Source organism: Oryzias latipes, chromosome 17 (genome assembly GCF_002234675.1).
Source record: "Oryzias latipes chromosome 17, ASM223467v1".
NCBI classification, from domain to species: domain Eukaryota; kingdom Metazoa; phylum Chordata; class Actinopteri; order Beloniformes; family Adrianichthyidae; genus Oryzias; species Oryzias latipes.
The window spans coordinates 8,517,673-8,543,968 of record NC_019875.2 but is presented as its reverse complement, the minus strand read 5'-3'; the positions used below and the strand labels follow the sequence as shown (position 1 = coordinate 8,543,968).

Sequence of the window (26,296 nt, the reverse complement as noted above, 5' to 3'; positions counted from 1 at the left end):
AAAAATTCAGTTTGTGTAATTGTTCTGTCAAAATTATGCAACTTAAAATTTTTTAACTTAATTGTGCTTTCTAACTGACTAGGACTTGACTGGTAATCTTCCTTTTTTTTTACTGCTATGAAATTCATCACTATGAAAGTAAACAGAAAAAAGGGCTCAAAGAATCATGGATGATGAACAACAAAACATGCAGAAAAATGCATTTCCAAAGATAAAAGCAGAGTCAGACAGGCACGGCCTGCAGCTGTTGAGGCAGCAGAGTTTGCGCTGATGAAACAAAACCATCGAGCACCATGAAAGCGGCTGACTTTCAGCCTCATCGTTCCTGTCAGTCACTGCTCTGGACTCCAGCCTGAAAATAAGATGTGGCTTTGATTCTTCTGGCAGAACAACTGTTCTGCCCCCTGCGCCTGCAACTGTCTGACTTCTCCAATGATAGGCTTTTGAAAACTTGTATGGGAAGTGCGCAAAACACATTAAGTGAAGAAAAATGTTCACAGAAATCTATTCATATTCTGGAAAGGAAACATAATGCAGGACTTCAATCATTTAGATTTGATGTCTTCACACCACAGAGTAGCTCCAGTTCCTGTTTATATCATCCTAATGCTGCAGAGCACAAGATAATTGAATAGAAAACAATGCAGTCATCAACTTACTCTCAGATCAATTATAAAGCTTTTAAAGTAAACAAAAACAAGTCAGTTCTGAAATTAACTGTTTTACGTTTCTTTGTCCGCAAAAATATTTGTTAATTTACCTTTGAAAACTGGGCAAAAATTTTCCACCAGTTGTGATCATTGATTCTACACATGAGATAAACTTTAAGGAACATTCCAATATATATTTAAACATGTTCTTGTGGTCTTTCTAAACAGTTCTTTATACAAATCGTGGGGACCCAAGTCCAGACGAAAAATTGCTGTTTAAAAAGAGCTAGTAGTTGTTAAATGCAAATTACAATCGGCGGGCCACAAGCTCCCTGCTCCCCTCCATTCCGATGCATCCACTTGCAGACAAACAGATCCATGTGAGTGTTACATCACCCATTGAAAATGCCTTAATCGAGGTCAAGTGAAAAGAAGTCAATTCAGTCGCCATTTTTTTTGCAATACGGATGCCGGCATTTGGAGCCAGACAAGGTTAGTAAGCAGTGAATGGTTCAAGCTGAAATTGGACCTTATCCACAATGATTTGAATAAAGAAATAGCCATAAACCTAGTTTTAATCTTAATTTTTATATTTGTCCTCCATCTGATCCAGGTGACATCAGCAGCTGGCAGGGCAAGGACATCTGAAACATTTAATGCATTAGCCCTGAGGACTCAAGTTGGGCAACTCTGGTTTCAAAAAAAGGCAAAATAAATATTTTAAATGATTTACATCAACCATGAATGTAATTAGAAGATTTTCGCTAAAGCAAAGAACTGACATCGACTTAATTATGGAGGCTCTTTGTTGAAGACAATCTGTGGCAACAGAAAAACAGATGATCCCTGCATCCATGTCATCCAGTGTGCAGAACAGCTCTTGCTGTTATACAACAGCTGTCCTCAGCCAAGCAGTCTGATCTGGTGAGATCCAGTTTATATCAGAACTCAAATATGACTCATGTTTCATCAGCTAGAAAACCAACCCTGGAGAAGATTAGCAGTTGTCACTCCCTGCATTCTCACTTCAATCTCTCCGGATTCACCGCTGAGATCCACAAGCTCTCATTTCTTGGCAAAAGCAGATTACACTGTAGCAAAAGCTCTGTAAATCCATAATAATAATATTATTAATAACAATAAAAACCCACAGGGCTTCCTCTGGTCATTATGGGTTCTCTGGGAGGTGTTGCATCACCATCCCACAAAATGAGAGAACAGAGAGCCCCCTCAGGTGTTACTGCACCACTGTCTCCTAGAGCGGATTGTGTGAGCCTCCCCCTACAACAACTAAGTAAAAGACTCTGATTTACAGAAAAGTAGTGTTAGAGTCACAACTCGTAAGAGTTATATTCTGCATTTTTAGAAATAACATATTCAAAAGTTTATTTACAACCTGCAAACTGCAGAGTGAGGAGATCAGCGGCCGTGAGTTAAAGACAGACACAGTGAGGCCCAGGCCGAACCCGGAATGAAAAGGATAGAGTCACAATGAAATGTTACGAGGACGACTACGTTGTCATGGTAACCCGCTGACACAGCAAAGTCTTCTACCATTTCAATAGGGTGCCAGCAGCACCGACACCAAACTCTCAGTGGGGCAGCTAACAGATATTTTAATTCTAAACTAACATATAGCATTTAATTGTGCTTTTGTCCAAACACATCAGCTTAAATGATGTAACAGAAACAGTTTAGAAGTCTTTAAATTAGGCAAATCCAAGTATTTTCAACTAAACATTTAGATATTTTTATTTTTTGTTTTATCTAAAATGTTTTCTATGTGTGTGTTAGTTACTTTAAATATTAGGTCTCCTATAGCTTTCAAAAACCCCTTTCATTAGACAAAGATCTTTGTCTAATGCCAATTAGAGAAACATCTGCTTGATGTTTTGTTCAGCGTATATACACTTTATTAGGCACTCCTGTCCAATTGCTCATTGACGCAAATGTCTAATCAGCCAAATCAACTAAATGCATTTAAGAATGTAAACATGGTAAAGACGATCTGCTGCAGTGAATCAAAATGGGGAAGAAAGGGAATTTAAGTGACTTTTTGGTTGTTGGTGTCAGACGGTCTGGTCTGGGTATTTCAGAAACTTCTGATCTGCTGGGATTTTCACCCACAACCATCTTTAGGGTTTACAGAGAACGGTCAAAAACAAAGAAAATATCCAGTGAGCTGCAGTTCTGTGTGCAGAAATACCTTTGATGCCAGAGGTCAGAGGAGAATGGTTAGACTTGTTCCAGCTGATATAAAGGCAACAGTGACTCAAATAAACCCTGGTTAAAACTGAGGTCTGCAGAAGAGCATCACTGAACGCACAACACGTCCAACCTTGAGGCAGATGGTCTACAGCAGCAGCAGAAAACCACACCGGTCTGCTGTCAGCTAAGAACAGGAAACTGAGGCCACAACTCACACAGACTCACCAAAACTGGACTGTACAAGATTAGAAAGCATTGTCTTGTTAAATGAGTCTCTATTTCTGGTTCAGCATTCAGATGATAGGGTCAGATTTTGGCGTCAACAACAGGAAAGCATAAATCCATCCTGCCTTATATCAACTGTTCAGGCTGGTGATGGTAGTGTAATGATGTGGGGGGTATTTTCTTGGCACACTTTGGGCTCCTTAGTACCAACTGAGCATAGTTAAAATTCCACAGCCTATCTGAGTTTTGTTGCTGACCATGTCCATCGCTTTATGACCACAGTGTATCCATCTTCTGCTGGCTAATTCCAGCCTCTACAGTCACCAGATCTAAACCCAATAGAGCACCTTTGGGATGTGGTGGAGATTGGCATCGCGGATGTGCAGCTGACAAATCTGAATCAACTGCGTAATGATGTTATGTCAGTATGGACTAAACTGTCTGATGAATGTTTCCAGTACCTTGTTGAACCTATGCCACCAAGGATTAAGGCAGTTTAGAAGTCAGAAGGAGGTCACACCCGATAGTAGCAAGGTGTACCAAATAAAGTGGCCAGTGAGTGAATAAAAGTCGGCATGCCAGAATTGCAAACTGAAACCAGTTGATTCCAGAATCAAGTTCAAGATCCTCCTGTTAACCTATAAGGCCTTACATGGACTGGCCCCATCCTATATTAAGGACCTCATCGTACCTTACCATCCAAATAGAACACTTTGCTCGCAAAATGCAGGACTGCTTGTGGTTCATAGAATTAATAAAAGTACGGTTGGAGGTAGAGCGTTTAGCCACCAAGCCCCTGTTTAATGGAATAAACTCCCTGCTCATGTAAGAGAGGCCGACTCAATTTCTACATTCAAAGTTAGACTGAAAACATTCCTCTTTGGACAGACTTGTTGCCAGACTAGCTAGTGTTCAGAGATTATTTAACTTAAAGTTAATATGTTTAAATTAAACTTAATAACAATAACTATTTGTTTTAAAAGGCTGCTAGACGTTAAAGCTGGGGTAGCTATGGTGCACTGGGGTTCTTTCCTCTTTTCTCATCTACTTCTACCCTTCCTCTCTTCTCTGTTTTTGATTATTATTCATCATTTAGTTTTCCATGCCTCTGTTTTGTGCAGTGTGATTCATGTATTGTCCCTCTTTCCCTCTCCCCTCCTGGGGAGTGGGAGTGCTTCCAGATTCCAGTTGGCTCATCCGTGCTCCTGTTCCTGACCGTGTACCTCGTCTTTGCTCCCGCTCCTACACCTGGCTGTTGATACTGCCTCTGGCTCATCTTTGCTCCTGCTCCTACACCTGGCTGTGGACCCTGCCTCTGGCTCGTCTCTGCTCTGTACCTGGCCGTGGACATCGTCTCTGCTCCTGCTTCTACACCTGGCTATGGATCCTGTCTACGGCTCGACTCGCACCCCCGACTGTCCCCCCAACTCTATCTGGATGAAGCTCGTCTGCTGGACTTTAAATATGTAGTTGTAGAGTTAAATAAGTTAATACTTCTCTATGAGTTCTGGTAAATCGCCTGTCCATCCTGGGGGAGGATCCCTCCTTCATGTGGGCACCCCTGAGGTTTCTTCGTTTTTTCTTCCGTTTTTTTTAAGAGTTTTTCCTTACCGCAAAGGGGGGTCTAAGGGCAGGGATGTCCACTTTGGCTTAGTCCGTTTGTTAGTTCAATTTAATATTTTCCTATTGAATTTTATCTATTCATGATCCTTTTGATTTTATGTTTAACTGTTTTAATTACCGATACGAAGCCCATTGAGACAACTGTTGTTGTGAATTTGGGCTATACAAATAAAATTGAATTGAAAATTGAATTGAATTAAATGATGCATCACTATGGAATCTGTTAACTGACTATTTATTATTGTTGACATTATCAAATACGCCTTGGAATTGTTGCAGCTCTGATACCACCTCAGCGCAATGACCTTCTGAACATTTCCCAGTCCTGTTGTCATCAACTACTTATCATTCTCAAGTAAAAGATTAATAATAACAAAAAGCCAGAAAGTAATCTAAATCAGCAGAATTTTTAAACAGCACATCAAGTCAGCGTTCTTTCAATGGAAATCATACACATACGTGTTTCTGGAGCAAAAAAGATTTAAGATATGCATTTAAACTCCACTAAACTGTTTAGTTTCTTTATGTCTTCAGAGTAATGAGACCATAAATTAGATCTTTGGGTAACTCCACAAGCATTTTTTGTTTACTTTGCCCTACCTATCTTAGGTATAAACTAATCTCTGATCTATAGGCATCATGTGTACGTTGAAATGATGTTTTGTTATGAACACTACAGTGTCAAATAATAATAGTTTTGATTTTTAATCAAAGTAAATACAAACACTGTACAACATATTTTCACTCATATAAAACATTGTAGCAGGATCTGACGCTTGCTTAGCTTGTTCAAGCATGCTTCATATATCTAGTCCTTATTCCTTTAAAGTAACAGCCAACAGCCCAAATTTCCAAGTGACAGCTTATCCTCTGAATATTTATCTTCAGCATGGGAATTTCTCATTCCACCCCAGCTCTTAAAATCACTCAGCCTTGATTGGTGTAAAGACATTCATTCCACTCTGTTGGTGAGCACAGACTGTTCTCTGATGAACCGTGGTATTTGCATGTTAAGCCTCCATGTCCTTGTTTTTAGTCAGTTCCAAAACATTTTAGATCCGAGTTTTAAATGCCTTATAAACTAACTTGTAATACCTCTACAAACCACAAACTTGCTGTTCAGTCATTTTCAAATACTAACAAGCCAACTAAAAAGTGAAACCCAATGTAAAAACATTTTAGGCAGCATAAATAATGTAATTTACTATTAGAAGAAGCAGAAGTGCTGAACTGAAGCCAAAGAGACTCAGTGATTAAGCAGAAACCAGATGGGAGGATTCATGTATGAATAACATGCATGTCTGCATAGAAATGACAAAAAGCTTTCATGCCTGCTAAACAAAGCAAAATGTTTAAAACAAATTACAAGTTATAAGGCAATGTCAAAATGTACAACTAGGTAGTTCATTGAAAACTAAAAACGAAAAATGAAATATGTAATTTATTATGGGGCTTCAAAAATGTCCTTCTACAAGGGCGCTGGTGTTTCAGAAAACACATTAGTATGATCAAATAAAGTTGTTTTATATATGATTAACTGTTTAAATCATATAATTGAAGAAAGTGCAATTTAATAATCTAAAACAGTTTTTTTCAACCTTTTTTCTTCCTAACACAGAGCTGATATCCAGGCAATGGTTTTGTTTTCACACCTTATTTTACACACCTTACGATCTTTCACGGCACACAAGTATACTGAAGCACACTGGTAAAAAAAAAAAAACAAGCTAGAACACCAATCTAGAACACCTACCTATGGAAGGGTTTAGTCTGCGGTAGATTCTGTTGGTCATAAACAGTTGCCGTGTTTTTTAAAGGCAAAAAAACCCTTACATTTCCTTGCGTCTTTACATCCAAACCATAGCCATTGCAATACAGTGACATAGTCAAAGACAATCTCACCACTGTACCGACTACACAGTTTTCATGTTGACAGAATGGTATGTTGTTAACATGCACCCCTGACTACCAGCATATATATTACAGGCAGGTTCCACAAGGAGAAACATAAGCTGTAACACAGATGTATCTAAAGCCCCCAAATCAAAGACATCTGACCACAAATTTCTCTCTGTAATGCCACAATGGTTGCCCGTTAATTAAAAGTCCCAGTAAGAGGAAACTGACAGCATCACTAAGGAGAAACATTAAGTAGCTACATGGAGGCCCTCTGCTTCTGATTGCAGTTTCACAGAACACCTCTTTTTGGGCTTACAAAGCAATGTTGTTCTGAATTATCCTAATGGATGCCTGGTGTGCCATTGGGAATGATCTCATAAGTAGGTTAACACAAAGAAGAGCTGACAGAGACTATAACATTTGTTCCTCAGTTCTGCATTCGTACCATCAGATACCTAAAGCGGAACATCAGTGTCTTCCTTTCCTCTCATTCCAGTTATAACTGCTTCATCAATTTCTGCCTCAGCATAGTGTTCTTCTTTTTAAACTGTCGCCTACATGTTTTGTGAATACTTTGCAGACATATTTACCTTCATATCAATTTCACTGATAACAATTAAGGTCTTAAAGGCTTTTAAAGTATGGCAATATCCCGACTAAAGATGCTGAGCTGGGAGAGCAGCAGTACTTAGAAAAAAGCTTGTTTCATTATCTTGTTAATTTTAGTCTTAAGTGCTTCTGTCAAAGTTAAATCAATAGCAGCAGTGGCTAAAAAAAAATGTTAAAGCTATAGCCATGTAAATTTGTCACTAACCACTTAAAACACTAAAATAACTGTAGTAAATTTCATTATCAGCCCTCAAAATAAGTCCAGGTTTGCTTTTGGATCGTTTCCCAGTGAAAAGGCCACCCAGTTTAAGATTTTCCTAAAACCTTCCTCCCAATTCGGTTTTAAATTGTTAACACCAGAAAAAAAATTAAGGCAGCTTTGATCAGACAAAGAATTGGGAGATAAATGGTTTAAGCCGTAAGCCTTCTATCGATTGATTTTCAACAGTGGTGGTCTATAAGGGAGGCATTCTTGCTGCACGGTATCCTGTGGATTAAGTGAACACACAATGTGCTCCCACTCATTTTACATTCTGTAACTAATATAATAACCCAAGTACGCTAAGCTGCATAAGAGGACTTTGTGAACAGTTAGCCTTTTGTGCACCAGAAATGATCAATACTCCTGTGCTGCAGATCTCAACTTATGCAAAACAAAGTGTGGAGAAAAGGGAAAAAACATTGACCTAATTTTTAAAAAAGTTTAATGTCTAAATTTGATTTAATGTCTAAATTTGTAAATATTTCTCAAATGCAGGGGTGCTCACACTTTTTTGGCAAGTGAGCTACTTTTGAGTCGACAATGTCTTGAAGATCTACCTATTACCTATATATTTATATATTTATATACATATACATATATATATGTGTGTGTGTTTTGAAACTAAAATACTGTTTAATAAACATAGTATTATGAACTATTAGAACATCACATTGTTTATGTACTGATAGTTAAAAAACGACACAGTAAGATTACAGAAAGATACTTAAGTATTAACAGATGAGGCGTTTTATTACAAAAACAGAAACCAGCGACTATCGTTTTTCATGCTCTCCTGTAAATCGTGCAATGGGGGGAGCGTGGTATTTTTTTTTTTTTTTTTTTTGGTTATTTATCTTTGCTGGCCTGCGATCTACCCTCATCTCCTTGAAGATTGACTGGTCGATCACGATCGACTTAATGAGCACCCTGCTCTAATGTATGTTCTGATACACTCACCAGCTAAACTTAGAGTAGATGGTAAACTATTAATTAACATATCTCACTTGACAAACTTTGACTAGATTTGATTTGATTTGAAATGGTTTATTTCAAGCAATCACAATGACATATCAAACTTAGGATAATTATCCATAAATTAAATATTGCTTGAAAAGGAGTGGAAGGAAGCGAATTTATATAATCCCACTGCTGTTCTACCGTAACCATTTTATTACATGATTGATCATTATCCGATTCATAACTTTTATCAGACAGAATTAAGAATCCTTAGGTATCACCCGGAACTGGAAACTTTAAAGTTAAAAAAGATCCGCCTGCATCTATATCCACTATACCTACTGTATGTACAGTAGGTATAGTCTATTTTTTAAGCTTAAAGTGAACTTATAAAACTCCAGACATGTTTTAAATTCGCTGTAAATATCTGCGGAAGGCAGCAGATAAAGAGCATGAATTACTGTAGTGTACTGTAGTTCCTAAAGCAGGAAACAACAAGGAAGCAGAAGACTGTCCTGAGAGCCTTGCTCATAGTGTATTGCAGTGCAAAAGACAAGTACTGTAGTCCAATCCCAGTTGTGATGACTTTAACATGAACATAAACCATGCTAGGATGCTGCAAACGCAACTTTTTATGACAGCAAAAGAAAACGATTTACGGCTGTTATCATTACAGCTGCATCATTGATTGCTGATTTTTTTTCTACTCGACAGTTTTACTACTTGACGGAATTAAACGTCTATTTATTTATAGATTATATTTTTCATACAGAAAGACTGGCAGAGGCTCTCATTGCCAAATGTCTCTTGCATGCTGTCACAACATTTCGTCATATTACTCATTTTCTTGTCATTTTCAGCACCAGTGTCACACCCATGGTGACTCAACAATTGGAATTCTGAATTTGGAAGCCACTTTTTAAAAACAAAAGTAAATTATGGAAGAAAATTGGACAGTGAGAATTCTTGAACAAATTTTGAAAGTACTCAAAGTTTCTTAAGTAAAATCAACAAATCAACAATTTTAAGTAAAATCTGTAAATCAAAAGTTTCTTGCATGCAAATAACTAAGTTTCTGCAATTCCTTAAGGCTTGATATGGGACAGGAAATCTGGTGGATGTGCAACAAAATTCCACATATATTTAAACTTATTAAAGCTGGAATGGGGAAGAATTGTCCAGTCACAATCAATTTTCCTCATATTCACTTATATCCAACTGCTCCTTTGATCAAGCCACTCCTTTTTGATTCTCTGACCAATTACTTAAATTCCAACAACAACAAAAAAAACCAAACCCGGGTATCTCAGGGAAACGATCTGGAGTACCTGGAGGTCATCACCAACTTTGTGGACTGGTGTGCTTTGAACCACCTCCACATCAACGCCAGCAAGACGAAGGAGGTGGTGATCGACTTCAGCAGGAAACCACATCGAACTGCAACGGTGAACATCCAGGGCTTGGACATCGAGGTCGTGGAGGGCTACAAGTACCTGGATGTTCACCTAAACAATAAACTGGACTGGACACACAACACGAACGCCCTGTACAAGAAGGGCCAAAGTCGTCCCCACCTGCTCAGACGACTGAGGTCCTTTGGAGTGTGCAGGACACTGCTAAGAACTTTTTATGACTCTGTGGTGGCTTCGGCCATCCTTTATGCAGTAGTCTGCTGGAGCAGTGGAAGCTCAGGGAGAGAAAGGAAGAGACTGAACAAGCTAGTCAGACGGGCCGGCTCTGTCCTGGACTGCTCCCTGGACTCCATCGAGGAGGTGGGTGAGAAGAGGATGTTAGCCAAGCTGACATCAATCATGGACAACCCCTCTCACCCACTGTATCAGACTGTTTCAGACCAAATGCGATATTCGACTACGTTCACACTGCGGGGCTTAATGCTCAATTCCGATTTTTTGAAAAAATCTGATTTTTTTGCAAGGCCGTTCACATTTCCAATTAAATGCAAACTTTTGTAATCTCCTGTGTGACCGTGAAATGACCCAGAAGTGACCGGCTTGCACAGAATAGTACTCAACGGTAAACGACGTCACTGTTGTTTGCGGAAGTAGCTAACGTTAACAATGGATGTCACCAACAGTGTTGTCAACAGCGGAGCTCTTTTTGCATTATTACATTTATTTTCACAAAGGAGCCAGCACAATAACAATCTTCTCATTTTAAGAAGGCATTGGAGCCAGGATCGTCTGTACCCACTGTTGCTGAATGGGGATGTGTATGTGCTGGAGCCGCACGCGTGTGTGTAAGAGAGAGCGCGTGCAGCGAGGTAGGGAATTAGGGGGGCAGTGGGGGCGCGCATTCATGTTGTGTGTTATGGAGGAAAAAGAACGGTAATAAAAGAAGGTTTCCCCCAGAATAACTGCTGTTGACTCTTTATTAACTCGCTCTGGAGAATCTGAGGGTCCGAAAGAGGAAGTGAACCCCGGAGGAGGATGAACAATAAACAGGAGATTTAATATAGGGGTTATCCAATAATCTTTGACGATATGTGGAATATATCAATGACCTGGTGAACTAAAAAAATCCTAGTCATAAAAATGCAAATGCAGACTTCAAAACAACACGTCAAACCTTTTTAACATCAAAAAGCTGCTTTGTTTTTTGGAAAAAAAAGGGAAAAATCAAAAAAGGTAGCATCAGCTAGTTGGGTTCATGCACAGTTGGTGTTCTTTGAGCAGATGGTCCATCATCCAGTCAGGATGGCTACATAGTACACAAAAACCTCACACACATTCTAGGCTTTAAGTAAGATTACACATAATTTAAATACAATTAAAATATAATATATATGAGCACCATGGAATTATAGGTTGGTAAATTGTTATACTTTGATGTTGACATATTTAGATGCAAATAACCGTTAATATAAACAACTACGTTTGACACAGCAAATAATTATATTTTAGAGTAGTTGTTAATATCTTGAAAGCTTTTATTTCGGCTTTCAAGGCTGCAGCAAAAATACCAGTTAACAGAATTAACTTATCTTTGAATGCCGTTTCTTTGTTTTTACTCTGTGGAACACCTTATTATGTTAGCAGCAACTGCACACCGGTAAGACAAAACAAAAACAAAACTTTGATAAACAGAAAATGTCTTCTGAAAACTGTGCAGCTGAAGTTCTTGGTGTTGAAATCCATTAAATTAAACAAAAAACTTTTAAGAAATTTTTCAGATTCTTCCAGAAATGTGAAAAAAAAGGCAAATCAAGACAGTTTTTTGGCTAACATTACACAGCAAAATTGTGTCTGAATTCCCGCCCTAACCCCTAAATACTACAAAAAAGATATAGTGCGGCACTCTATAGTGCCATCAATTTTAAAGGCAATTCGGACATCATGCTCACTACTTTTTATTTATTTTTCTAAACATCAGATATAACGTCATCGATTTCACAAAGTTAAAATCCAATGAATATGAGCGTTTTGTGACAATTATTTATCAGTCCGCTGTCTTCTAAAGATAAAAGCATTGATTATTTATTAAAAAATTCATTTAAATATTCGCCAATCTAATGGACATCGATGCACACTGGTTTTTCGCAGAGACTTTTGGGAAATTTCTAGGGCACTCGATTTTTGAATTGTAGATTCAAATGGCGCTACAAAATGGCGAACGCACTATATAGTGCACTGTCAGGGGTTTGGGTGGAAATTCGGACACACTCCAAAAAATAACTCATTGGATGAACTCAATTTAATTGTGGGCAGGATTTCCATCCAATAAATATGAGTAGCCCCACCTCAAAGAAAACTCTTACATGTAATGAAATATGATTGAGTTAGTCGAACTCAATTTTATCAAGAAAGGCAAGACACAAAATTTCATCTGATGCCAGTCTAGAACCTGGAAACTCTGCATGCAAATCCCAATGACTACTCTACTGAGCTAAATCCTTTATGTCAACCTGTACTCGCCAGTATAAACACATAGAATAATTTCCTCTATAAATGAGGTTCGTCGTGTATTATCTTATTGGGAGAAACCGAGTTGAAACGATTCCAAGCCACAGTACGTTTTTTACATGGAAAAACACGATCGAAAGTTTTCTCACTTCGAAAAGTCGAAGGATTTGAAGGACCAAAAGTCATAGCAGGCATAAGACGAAAGAGCTGAACATTTTAATAGTTGAATGGGTAAAATAGGTGAAAAGTTTTAGCCGAAAAACGGCAGAAGATACTATAAAAAGAATAAATCAAGAGAAATAGGAAAACAGCATTCAACATGCACACAGCATGCCCCTTACTTGAACTCATTTATTTTGTATTACTGGAGTTTATAGGTGTAATTATTAAAACATTTTGTGTTAGGTCAATTAAATGTAGATACATAATTTTAAAATAAATATATTTAAATAAAAACAAACAGAATTTAATTGTGTTACATGAAAGAGGGGCTTGAATCATTTTTTTGAGTGTATAGTGTAATTCTGATTTTCTGAGAAACTTTTTTACTAAGTTATAGATGAAAAAACGTATGTCTTAAATCCAAAATCCCTAAATCTATGTCAGTATTTCACATAACCTGAGAAGTCCCTATTTGACCAAGGTGTTTGTGCCTCAAACAGTGTAAGCTGAATATATATTAGTCCTTGATTTCTTGAAGAATGGATTTTTAAAAAGTGAACAAATAATGATTTTTTTTATTTGCCAACACAAATCCCTTTAAGTTCAAAGGTTTTACTTTTTAATTGGTAGTTTTTCAGTGATAAAGTTAGAAGCCAGATCAGAGAACACTTTATGGTTTGGGTCAATTCAGGGGGTCAATTAGAAGTCAATTCAGTGGTCATCGCCTTGTGATATGGATGTTGGAGTGTTGGACCCAGACAATAAGTTTTTTCTATGGCAACCACTCTCACCAATCAGGGGTGAGTTTTTTGGAAGTCTACACCCCTACTACTTGAAAGCTGACACGGGAGAACCTGTCCATCAAATGTTTAGAACGTTCAACTTGGAGGCCAGCGCTTGCTGGCATGCTTTTATGAAGGGCATACGATTGGTCAGTTTATAACTTGAATATGTTGCACTACAGAAAGATTATTTAAAAAATTAAGATTAGCAAGAATGTGCTAAAAAAGTGTGGTAGAGCAAGAATGCTAGAATGGTCATTCTGACAAATAGAATGAGTAATGGCTGTTTAAATTTCAGTTTATATTAATAGGATTTTGGCTTCTTGGAGCCAGCGGGTACTTCCTGTTTAGAATGCCAGGGGGTTCAGTCCAATTCTCATATAGTCAGTGTAATTAAACAATGAAACATGTTTTTAGAGAACAAGCAAACTACAAAGAAAGGGCCCAGCGAAGATCCAAACCAAAAACCTTTGTGCTGTGAAGGGGTGGTGTTGTGCTGCACTGGTTTTTAATATCGCTGCTAACTATATGATGACGTATCTGCTTTGCTCCGCCCACTTTCTCCTGAAGACTTACCCAAATATAGCGAGGCATTCTCCTTCTTGACATTGTCGTCCAGGTAGGTGGGTCCTAAGGTGTAGATGGGTGTGGAACCCATGCCCACCAAAATTTGCGCAATGATGAAGAGCGCCACGTACAAGTTGTGTTCATTACCTTCCTGGTCTCTAGGACAGGAAGTGATGTCAACGTGATCCCTGCTGCTAGCATTGCTGTTAGAGCACAGGCCCTCATTGGCGGATGATGCGTTAACTTCCTGGATCTGATAAGCCGGGGAGATGAAGTGAGGCAAGGAGAAGAGGGCGGCACCCACAGCAATGAATATCCCTCCCACCGCCAGCCATCTGGGTCTCTGGCCCCGCCCACCAAAGTAGCTAATGAAGACGACCACTAGGAGGCTCCCAATGTCAAAACAGCTGACGAGAAGGCCTGACTCTGAGCTCCTCAGGCTGTACCTTTTCTCAATGGTGGTGATGACGCTGCTGAGGTAGCCTGACACCATGAGCGACTGGATAAAGGTCAGGTAGCACATGCAGAACAGAAAGCAGCGAGAGTCCTGAAGAACAATGCTCACATACTTCTTACAAGGAAGTCGAATCTGAGCTAGCCTCGATGCAAAGAAGCCAGGGGGCTTCCTTCTGGCCATACTTTTACTCCTACGGACGTCAGTGTTCTCCACATAGGAGCTGGGCCTATTAAGCTCCGACTTCCCCGGCTTTGACAGGTAGTTGGTTCTGGTTGGGGACTCGGCCTGGAAGGCTTCAGTCTTGGCTGGGAACTGGATGAACTCTGCACTCTCCTCTGCTGTTATGGACATGCGTGTAGAACTAGCCAACAGGGTTTTCTCTTGAGGCTCTGCTTCATTTAAAACAGGCAAACTTTTAGATTTAAAGTTTGTCTCCGGCTGCTCAGGCTCACTGGAAAACCCGTCCTCCTTCTGAAGAGACTCTGACAGCTCAGCTTCCTCTTGGTCTCCCATGGTTTTCTGTAATGTTCTTTTTTTTTTTATAAATCGGAACAAAAACACGCCTGCCAATTCCTGGGACACATAAAGAGTTTAGAGGCTGTGACAATAATTTTTGACTGACACATCTACTACCACAATTGGTAAAACCTAAGGAGGCCGGCAAAAACCACGAGCTCCTGCTTATCTGTAGCACAGGCAGGGCAGCCTCTGCTTTTGTTTTATCTTGTCATGCACACTTGCTTTCTGTCACCATTTAATCCGGTGATGTAGACCGTTCAGGCCTGCTCAGCTAGTCCAGAGGAGCTCCTGGGGTCCTGATGCGTCCTCCAGCATCCGCCGGCGGGCCAACAACTGAGTGAGTCCGCAGGCTCTACTCCGCATCCCCGTCTGTCCTCGCCGATGAAAATCCCCCAGTTACAATGTCGCTCCGGTCGGAGCTTAGCGTGTCCGTGCACCCCTTTCCCAAACTCCTCCCCAGTCAAGGGCAACCCCGACTGCGCCGTTCTCCTCGCCGCGGCAGCTGAGCTCCAAGCGCGGCAGAGATGATGTCATGGAGAGATTATCGCTGCGGGTCCATTCCGACACGAGCGACCGGAGGACGAGGCGGCGGGACGAGGACAACGTCCCGGGAACAGCGAGTGACTTGAGGGAGAGGACGGAGCTGCAGCTGTCCGCAGTGCTGATCAGCTGCTTGAAAACAACACTGTCAAGCTCCACCCACACCGGAAGCAGTCACTTCAAAATAAAACACCGCGTCTAACGTCTGAAGAACCTGTAGTTTTTCGCTGGATTTTAAACTATTTTATGCATAAATTACTAAACTATAGTGCATAAGAAGGAAAAGTATTTTTAAAATAGCTTGACCTACATAAAAAAGAACATCACAGTAGTAAAAAAGGATAATTAGATTAATTTCTGGAAAACAAACTGTTTTTGAGTTTTGATATTTTGATTACACACTTTAATTGTTGCAAACGATAAAATAAAGAATTAAGCCGATGTTTATCGAAACAAAATAATGACAACAATATCTATTATATTATTATTATTATTATTATTATTATTATTATTATTATTATTATTATTATTATTATTATTATTATTATTATTATTAGTGGTGGTAGTAGTAGTGGTAGTAGTAGTATTAATATGGAAAAAAGATTTAGGCGTAAAATATAACAGACAATAGAAACAAATAAAAAAACAACCAGAAATTCTATTAAAAAACGGACAATGAGTTTTCAATAAGTTTTATTAATTAAAACTACAGGGTTTTTTTTTACACATAAACACACATGCAAACCAAACTTCATACTTATTTTGTCTTTGTTAAATAATGTAATGTGCTTAAAAATAAAAAAAGACCAAGTTAAATCAGGAAAAGGTAAGCATGTCTAAAACTAATTTATTGTCAGGCAGTGACCTCTAGAGGAAAAATGGATTCTTGCAAACAAGTAGAAGTGATTATTAAGGCAAATCGGTCGAATTTGTAATACAGCCCCATGTCATAAACTGGGTTAGAAATTACCTCTATTCCCTCTTTGTTTATTAACAATATGTTTTGCTAGTCGAGGGGAGCCAGTTTAGCTCGTGCTGGTTTGCGGCGCCTTCCGTCCGTGAAACCCGGGTTCGACTCCGGGCTGCTCCCTGTTCCCTTCTCTACCTCTGCCGGTTCCAAGCCCGGTTTGAGAAGGTTGTGTCAGGAAGGGCATCCGGCGTAAAACATTGCCAAATTTACCATGCGACTCGTTCGCTGTGGCGACCCTTGATGGGAGAAGCCGAAAGTGGAACAAGATGTTTTGCTAGTCGAGCTTGACAAACTCAGCTGTGCTGTGTTGTGGACCAAACAACCACAGTCCAACATGAAGCGGCTGAGTGAATGTGGTCTGGACTCTGTGGAGGAGAGTCATGCTTTCAGAGACGCTGTAGAAGGACAGAACACCTGCTCTGTGATCCAGGTACACTCCTACCTTAGTGGAAGCAGGAGCTCTGATGGGATAGGTGATGTTATTGTGCTTGAATATAAAGCCGCGCTTAAAAACACTTAAAACCCAAGAATTTTCATTTTCTCCGAAACTTTTTTTGACTGTGCTCTTGTTCTTATACAAAAGCACCACTGAAATCCCTCCAAATCCTTTCTTCACCTCCCAATAACAACGTCCAGACAGACTCTCTCTGCTCAGAACCTGAAACTTGATGGAAAATCTCTCTGGGTGGCTGGAATAAGACTGCCCCACTGCCATGCAAGTTGCTTTTCTGTTCTCCTCTGACAGAAAGAGGTAGCTGTTAGCTGTGTTTGGATCCAGAGTGATTTGTTGTGAATATTGTAGGAAGTCAGCTCTGGCCTTTGGCTCTTGAAACAGGAAAACATCCACATGAGTGACTGTCTGGCAGATCTCCTTAAATTCTTCATCTAGAAGTTCCTGGAATTTATTTCTGCACTGAGGGACGGCACTTTGTCCTTTATTAAAATGCTGAAGTTGAATAGAATGTACTGGAAGAAAGCTGTCAGATTTCTTGAGACATCCATACCATTTTCTTACAAAATAGTTGTGATCCTCTGTGAGTGAGAGCTGCTTCAGCTCAGCGTCTCTCCTCTTCAGCTCAGTGATCTCCTTCTTCAGCTCCTTTTGAAGATCTTTGACTCGACTCACTTCAGTTTGCTGCTGGGATCTGATCTGCTGCTTCACATCACAGCTTCTTTTCTGGATGAGACGGATCATCTCAGTGAAGATCTTCTCACTGTCCTTCACTGTTTGATCAGCAGAGTGATTGATGGCCTCCACCTCCTGTTGAAGCAGCTTCACCTCCTTCTCTCTGTCCTGGATTCTCTGCTGGATTTGTTGTTGACTCTCCTCCAGCTCTCTCTGCCTCTCAGTCCTTTCTGCTGCAGCTGAGACTGTGTCGTGGCCTCTATGTTCATCCACAGAGCAGAGATAACAGATACACTTCTGATCAGTGCGACAGAACATCTTCATCACCTCATCATGACGGGAGCAGATGTTCTCCTGCAGGTTCTTGGAGGGTTCCACCAGCTTGTGTTTCTTGAATGCAGCTGCATCCAAATGAGGCTGAAGGTGTTTCTCACAGTAAGAGGCCAGACAGATCAGACAGGACTTGATGGCTTTCAGTTTTCTTCCAGTGCAGACATCACAGACCACATCTTCAGGTCCAGCATAGCAGAGATCAGCAGGAGCAGCTTGGAGTCCAGTCTTCTTCAGCTGATCCACTAAAGCTGCTAACATGGTGCTTTTTACCAGAACAGGCCTCGGTATGAAGGTCTTCCTGCACTGAGGACAGCTGGGGATTTTCTCCTCTTCATCCCAGAATCCTTGAATACACTTCATGCAGTAGCTGTGTCCACAGGGAATAGTAACCGGATCCTTCAGCAGATCCAGACAGATGGAACAGCAGAAGGTTTCTTGATCCAGATCAACTCCTTTCTCTGCCTTTTCTCCTCTCATTCTCAGAAAAGTCAACATTTGGTCCAGCATTCTTTGCAGGATTTCTTTCACCCAAACGCCTTCCATACTTGTTATTCCTAGAAGTCAATGAGAAATTAATCTTATCACATCAGACGTCTGCTACATTTGCTCATTTGCTCATGCACACTGCTCATTTTATAGCTCTTGTGAATGGGTGGGGCTTCACTTATTTTTATTTTTTTTATATTTTGTACAACAGAATTTCTAGAAAAACATATCTGGAGAAACCAGTTTCAAACCCCAAAATGCTAGTTAAAAAATATATTTCGTTAAAAAAATATATCATTTTTGTCTTTCTTTAGAGAAAAAAGAAACAACTAAAGATTGTTCTGTTTGGAGCATTTTGAAATTTTACATTTTAGCAAATTATTAAAGTTTCGATGTTGGATATATTGTGAATATTTTTCCATTTTCACAAAATAAGAAAACGTCATGATTAAAACTAGAAAATCATCCAACTTTTTTCTTTAGTTAAAGTAATGTCTATCATACATCTTCTAGGTTGCAGCTCTTCACCAAACACGTGCAAGAAGCTGATAAAGCTCAGAATGACGTCAATGAGAGTTTTCATGTCAAACACGTCATTTATTACAAAAAATGTGCAAACTATAGTTGATATGGTTTAATATCTTTCCGCAACACTAACTTAGGAGTTTTCGTGAACATAAACAGAACGAAGAAAAAAATTAGTCAATGTTTCTTCAGCTGTTTATGACACAACTATGAAAAAGAACATCCATTTTTTCTAGAGGAGAACATTAAGAAACTGCTGGGTTTTTCTAGATGATCTCAGTTTGCTGATGCTTCACTTTGGACACAGTAAAATTCTAAAAATGACACGCATAAGCTCTTATGTCAGAAACAAAGCATAAACCTACAAAAAGCAAGTAAGCTAAAAAAAATTCACCAGGACTTAAGAGCCAAACTACTTTTACATTGTTTATCATATTTACTGAATTTGTATTGTTTTCCCAACATTATGTAATGTTTGTAATATTTAATATTTTGATATTTTAATATTTGCTCATCCGAACTGCCAGAAACCACCCAATTTTTAGGAGAGTGAATGTGCGTTGTTTCTACACAATTACAGTATATGTTAACCCTTGTGCTATCTTAGATGACCCCACCCTTCCATTGACGTGTTCTCCTACCATGACAAAGGTGGATAAAGGTGGAAAGATTTCATGTAATCCATGGACACCAGTGAAGATCACAAATCATTGAAGAAAAAAGGTTCAGAGCACTGTCTAGTGTGTCTAGATGACCCAACTCCCAATGGTAAAGTGCCTAGGATAGCACAAGGGTTACAGAAGAAAAAAAATAGAGCAGAAACCATTTATGGACGGAGCGAGTCAGACATTGCCCATAGAAGATGACTTACTTCCAGTTCCAACCAAAGAAGTCAATTCAGTCGTCATTTTTCTGCAAGTGAGTCGACGCGTCGGTGTTGCCAGATCCATCACTACACACAAGGTTTATATTTGAATGACCCCTTGTGTAATTTAGGCTAAATATTATTTATATTGTTTATATTTGTAACTGTTTTTTGTTTGACCGGGCAAAAAAAGAAAAGGAGGGAGATGAAGAGAGGGATGTCAGAGAGGGGCGGGAAAAGAAGGATAATTATAGAAGGGGGGGGGGGCAATCACGTCTTCCACCCCAGGCCAGGGCCAGCAAGACCGACATAGGTGCTTCCAGTGCCAGAGAGTAGGGAGGTACAGGGGAACAGAGAGTGCCATCTCCAGCCCCCCACCACCGGTGGTTGGCCCCTGACAAGCACCCCACCACCACCACCCAGGTGTTCTGAGCACCACCTCCACCCCAATCCCAGGCACAAGCCAGGTCCCGCCCCACGCTCCAGGCAGCCACCCACACAACCCATGGGAGGCCCAGGAGACAGCAAGGCAGGGGCCGCCCACTTTCACCCAGAAGGAGGATGCCCATGAGAAGTGGGGGTCCCTAAAGACTTTTTTAAACATGGCCCGACCGGGCTCACCCACTGTTGAAATTTTGGAGAGTCCTAGTGCTTAAGGGCAAGGACCAAAACCAAAGGGACACGGACCCCCCAGGCTCAGATGTGATGTGATCCCCGGCTCTTGGTCTTGCCAGAGAACTCAGGGATCCCTCTCCCTGTGTGGAGAGAGGGTCGCCAGGTCCAGGAAACCAGCACCTAAGGGACATGACAGCCGTTGCCGAGGACAGAGGCCGCAGCTTCCTTGTATGTGTGTTAGCGCGTGTGTGTTACACATACAATTCTGATAGTAACAGTGCGTCTTCATTTATTACATTGCATGCAGACACATTACCCTTGAAGACAGACCTATTTAAAAGGTTATCATAAAGGCCAAGGGCTGCAGCTCATCCTTATGGATGGGTCCAATGAGCAGCGTAATGCCTTGTCTATGTTCCTGCGGCAGCATAGTGACAAAATCATCAGGAGAACACTTCAACTTTCCCTGCCCCATGGGATATCAGCCAAAGGCTGAAATACAGCACAATCTGTTTTTCAACAGACACAGGAATAGCTTCTGTGTTGTGTTTGCATGACTCTAACTTCTACTTTATCTCATCTTATTGTCAAATTTCTGGAAGCGGGGTGAGATCCAATACATGTTATTATTTTCACAACATTATACCAGTGGTTGTGCCATTGCACAACAAGGAGGCAGCCAAAGGGTGTGGACAACAATAATGCTGTCAACAGTTCTCCCAATTGCTTTTGGCATCACATTAAGTTGTAAATGTTGATAATTTCATGCTAATATATTCTCAGAAAATGTACAAACTCCACATTTACATGTGTGAAAAATGGCCAACAAAGGGTTGAAATGCAGGAAATTCATTTTATTGGTTATGTTTGTTGAAATTTTCACCAAGAAACCAGCTTAATATAACAGATTTTAATTTGATTTTTTTTTTCAAACCAATCCCACATTTTTCTAATCTAGTTTGGACTTTTATTTGTTTTTGTTTTTTAAGTATTTCTGTGGGATAAACCAGTTCCTGGGATCCCTGGCCTCTCCTTGCTCAAAAGGCTGTAAAACATTTTTTCCACCTAATCATTCTGATACATAATTTTGGTCATTTAACATTAAAACACACACAGAAACTCACGTATGCAGTTTACATTTTCTTTGAGATTTTTTAAAAACTTATTTATGTCTATTTTGTTAAATGAAATAAGAATGACTATCTTTAACATCATGAATATATTTATGCATGATTACTCTTTTTAGGTAAGGTTGACAGCATACACTGTATTTATTAAGTACCATTCCAATCATTTTTATGCTTGCATTCCATCTTGTTTCTAATTTGATATTTTTTAAGAATACAATTTTACCTTCTGTCCAGGGACAGCAGATGAAAAAGAACTTTGCAGCTAACTCTGTTGCATTGGTAGTAATTCTTTTTAATTTACAATGTCCCTCTCAAATACATGATGTTTCTTTCTCTTTTAAAAGCGTTTCCAGTGATTATTCTGTTTTAGCCAAAATTTTAAAAAATATATAGGACTAGGACATATAGTAGTTTCTGCAGAGTGGAGGTAGTCCATCAGAAATTTGCCTCTGAATTGTGGCTGGGAATGATGGTACGGAGCAACTCTGCTCCCCCTTCCCATCACCAATAAATGATCTGTTTACATGCTCTCTCCCTGGCTTACAGCCCCTCACATCCCCAGTAGTCCTTGTCCTAACCCATTACTGAGAGCTCTCTGTTTACATTCTCTCCCGCTAGCTTACAGCCCCTCATAACCCCAACCTAACATTACCAGTGCAACAAAATAGTGAGCAATTTTGGAGCTATCCAGCCATACAGCCTTGAGTCAGATACCAGCTAAGACGAGGTAAACAAAGACGCACATGGATTTGATCGTCATCTGCTCCATCAGAATGGTGCAGAGCAGGGAGTGTGCAGCCTGCCCAGGGTATTTTCTCCATTACAATTTTTTTTCAAAACAGCTTTTTTTCGTCTGCTCATAAGTCACAATTTGAATAAAGAAACACTTAGAAATGCAGTTTTTAGCAAAATTGTCATTTTATATGTCCTCCATCATCAGACAAATGCCACAATAACATGCTAAAAACACAATTTTCTATGGACTGGGCCTTTGGACACAGTAGTTAGTACTTTAAGCTCAAGATAAACAAAGAGATGGAAGCTCTGACTCTTAAAGGGAACTGTGCAGATATAAGTAGGTGATGATAGCTGGGAACAAAGCAGGAGGGTGATGTTAGGTTCTGTTCAAATCTGATTATAAATTTGAGGATTAATTGGCAGGGATTAAAAAAAACTTTTTTCCTTAAATGAAGATAAACAGAAACAAGTGTTGAAGATTATGCAGACTGGGCATTTATATGCAAACGATTATGTGAATGTGTCCAACTTTTTTAAAGCAAGTTGCTTTTTTGGGGGGGATTTTGAAACGGTTTATTTCAAGCAATCAAATACGAATAATACACAAAACATTACAATCATCAGTTATAAATTCTTACAATGACGTATCAAACTTAGAATAAGATTGAATATTGCTTGAAAGGGAGTGAAAGGAAGCAAATTTATACAATCTCACCCCTGTTCTACCGTAACCATTTTATTACATGATTTATCATTATGTGGTTAATAACTTTTATCAGACAGAATTAACAATCCTTAGGTATCAATAAAGCACATAACAAAGATGAATTACTTAAATTATTATGTAAAAATAACTTTTAGAAATCAACATGGCAAATGCAGATCAGTCATATAAAATATATTCAGATTATGTTAATTATAAAAAACATGTATATGATTAAAAAATAATACTATATAAGTAAAATAGACATAACACTGTTTCAAAAATCTTCTTAGCAAAAACTGATCAAGGATCAAAAGTTAAAAATATGTGGAAATTATGTTTCATTAGTAAAAATCATGAATCAATTTTTGGAGCAAGTTGAATAAATATCATTAGAAATCAATCAATTTAACCATCTTCAATAATTGATTACGCTTTTTTTTATAATAAGGTAATGCTGTGAAAGAAAATAAAAAAGAGTCCACAATCTGTTGAAAGACCAAGGTTGGTATTCCTTCTTCTGCTGATTGACAGCCATTCTTCTGGTTTAAATAGTTTATAGTTCTCTTCTCTGTTATGTCAGCAGACATTAGATTATGGTCCGTATCCTTCTGTGGCTGTAATCAGCGTCGCTGAAAGTTTAGGGAAAGTTTAGGTCAAGCTTCCTGCAGGTCAGAACTCTACTGAAATTCAGGGTCACTTCAGACTGTTGGAGAAAGCGCTGCATCCAGGCGTCATATTTCTTGAAATTATAATTGATTCTTTGATTTATTACTGCATGTTGGTTCAGACGTCCGTGATCAAACACTTCTCAAAATCCTTCATGGTGTTAACAACCAGAACCTTTTCAAAGTTAGTTTCAAACATGAAAACTACAAAAGTATGAAGCAGTGAGGCAGAAAAGATGAAGTTTTAAAAAATGTTACTGTGTAAGTGTCCCCCGGTAGACTTTGGGGGTGGGGGGCACTCTGTACACACTGGGGCCTCAGCACGGTAGTCAGTTCAGGAAGCGAAGAATTACACAAACTGAGGTCCGGCAATACAGACGCGCTGGGTCCCTTATCAAGCTCAAAGAGGGAAACCCCATGTCAGTTCGCGTATCGCTTCAATAAAAGTCCTGTGACTGATACAGCCGCTGTGTCTGTGTGTAACAGAGGCGCCAAACTGTGTTTTCTAAGGAAGCGCATCTACCAGCAGGATGCATCTGTCGCTTGAAAACTTTCAACATGTTTTCAAGCGACAGATGGAGCACAGAAATAAGAGAAAGGTGTCCATCATGTGGAAATATTTGGCAGTGGTAGATTTTATCATCAAGGACTGCCAACCCTTCAACATTGTTAAGAGTGAGGGCTTCAGGGTACTGCTTCCTGTCCTTGAAGCCCTCATAAGTATTTTTTAACCAGAAAGATTTGTTTAGAAATTGTTTACAGAAGTTGTTACATAAAACTTTTTTAATATTTAGTTCAGATATATTGATTTGCCTTTGCCTTAATGTAGTTAAATTTTCAGACTGTCCAAGAAATGGTGGGTAAGAAATATGAGGAGGAAGAAGAACAAGTGCAAATAGAAGTACAGCAAGCTGTGGCAGTGAGTATAACAGCTGACATGTTGACATCTGTGAACACATCTGTGACTCTTACCTGTCACAGCATTAATCATAATAAGCAGTTGTGTACATCTGTGTTGGGAGTGCAACACTTTTAACAAAATCACACTGCAGACAACTTGGCCCAAGTCAAAAAGGGCATAAGTGGATGAATTGTCATGATTCGGACGTGAGTTCAAAAATGACCCAGATGCTGGAACCCGGAAAGAGGCTTGGACACAACGGTAAGTTTCAGTGGTTTAATCAGAACCAGATCTTGACAGGACTTTCTTCCAGGAAGAGAGCGAGGGCTGACTGGAGGAAACTTGAGCTGGAATCTCCTTGAGGGGAAACAGCGGCAGGTGCGAGGCTTGAACCAAGACGAGGCGAGGCGGCTGGCTGGAGGTTACTTGAGACGGTGTAGGCGAAGCTTGAACCAAGGCGAGGAGAGGCGGCTGGCTGGAGGTTTCTGGATGCGGCGTGACGGCTGCGTTGGAGGACTGCGACCAGGTGAGGATCCAGAAGGTTTACGTCCTGAGGCAGAGCGAGAAATACCATGAGCTTAAGACAACGAGGCGTGAGACAAAAACGTGAGCTGACCAGACTATGCACCATAGGAGGAACAACGAACTGGCACCGGCTGATGATCCTGGAGGAGTCTATGAAGGCAGGTGTAGATGAGGTGAGTGGATCCAGCTGGTCGCGTCCAACACAGGAAGGAGGGGGGAGGAGGGAGTAGCTGACAGGCCATGAACCTGGCGGTCCAGGGCGACGATCAGGATGGGGCAGCATAGAAGTCGTCAATGAGGGCATGGTCCAGGATGAGCGAACGCGAGATCCACGAGCGTTCCTCTGGACCATACCCCTCCCAATCCACCAAGAATTGGACCCCCCGACGCCGAACGTCCAAGATCTTAGAGACTGTAAAGGCGGGGGCCCCATCGATGGTACGGGCGGGTGGTGGGGAAGTGGCCGGCGGGCACAAAGGACTCTCAGATACCGGTTTGATCTGGGACACGTGAAACGTGGGATGGATCTGCAGAGCCGCCGGAAGACGAAGCCTGACACACGATGGGTTAATGACCCGATCAATTGTGTAGGGTCCAATAAACCTGGGGGACAGTTTACTGGACGAAGCCTGGAGGGGAATGTTGCGAGAGGACAACCACACCTTCTGGCCAGGTTGATACTCGGGACTCACCCCCCTGTGGCGGTTGGCTATCTGGCGGTTGCTCTCCACGGTACGGAGGAGAGCGGCCCTGGTCTGTAGCCAGATGTCCCGACAACGTTGAAGATGGAGCTGGACCGAGGGCACCGCCAGATCCAATTCCTGAGAAGGAAACAGAGGGGGTGAGTAACCCAGAGAGGCCTCGAAGGGGGACAAACCCGTGGCGGTGGAGGAGTGGTTGTTGTGGGCATATTCCGCCCAAACCAGAAACCTTGACCAGTCCGATTGATTTTGGGACGCCAAGCACCTGAGAGCGGCCTCCAGTTCTTGATTGGCCCGCTCAGCTTGGCCGTTAGTCTGAGGGTGGTAACCGGAAGTCAAACTGACCGTGGCCCCCAAGGCGGAGCAGAAAGCTTTCCAGACCTGAGACGTGAACTGGGGACCACGATCAGAGACAATGTCACTAGGTATACAGTGATGCCTGAAGACGTGATTGATGAGGGCGTCGGCGGTTTCGGAAGCTGTGGGCAGTTCAGGGAGAGGGATGAACTGGGCGGCCTTGGAGAAGCGATCAATGACGGTGAGTATCACCGAATGGCCTTGAGAAGGTGGAAGACCCGTAACAAAGTCCACAGCTATGTGGGACCAGGGACGGCTTGGGACTGGCAGGGG

At 40.5% G+C, this 26,296-nt stretch overlaps 2 protein-coding genes across 2 annotated transcripts in view; both read right to left on the bottom strand.

The window, feature by feature from the left end:
• Positions 1-15,554, bottom strand: part of LOC101157643 (solute carrier organic anion transporter family member 5A1) — a 36,128-nt gene extending 20,574 nt beyond the window's left edge. The window contains exon 1 of the mRNA XM_004078797.4: positions 13,874-15,554. Coding sequence (XP_004078845.2) covers positions 13,874-14,834 — 961 coding nt within the window. The 5' untranslated portion in view covers positions 14,835-15,554. The remainder of the gene's footprint in view (positions 1-13,873) is intronic.
• Positions 15,555-16,523: 969 nt separating this feature from the next.
• LOC101157396 (tripartite motif-containing protein 16-like) lies at positions 16,524-18,426 on the bottom strand. Its single transcript, XM_023965327.1, has 2 exons — positions 16,793-18,426; positions 16,524-16,715 (listed from the first exon to the last, which is right to left on the bottom strand). Exons 1-2 carry the CDS (start codon positions 18,350-18,352, stop codon positions 16,644-16,646), a joined length of 1,632 nt encoding a protein of 543 aa, XP_023821095.1. The 5' UTR covers positions 18,353-18,426; the 3' UTR covers positions 16,524-16,643.
• Between the last annotated feature and the right edge of the window lie 7,870 nt (positions 18,427-26,296).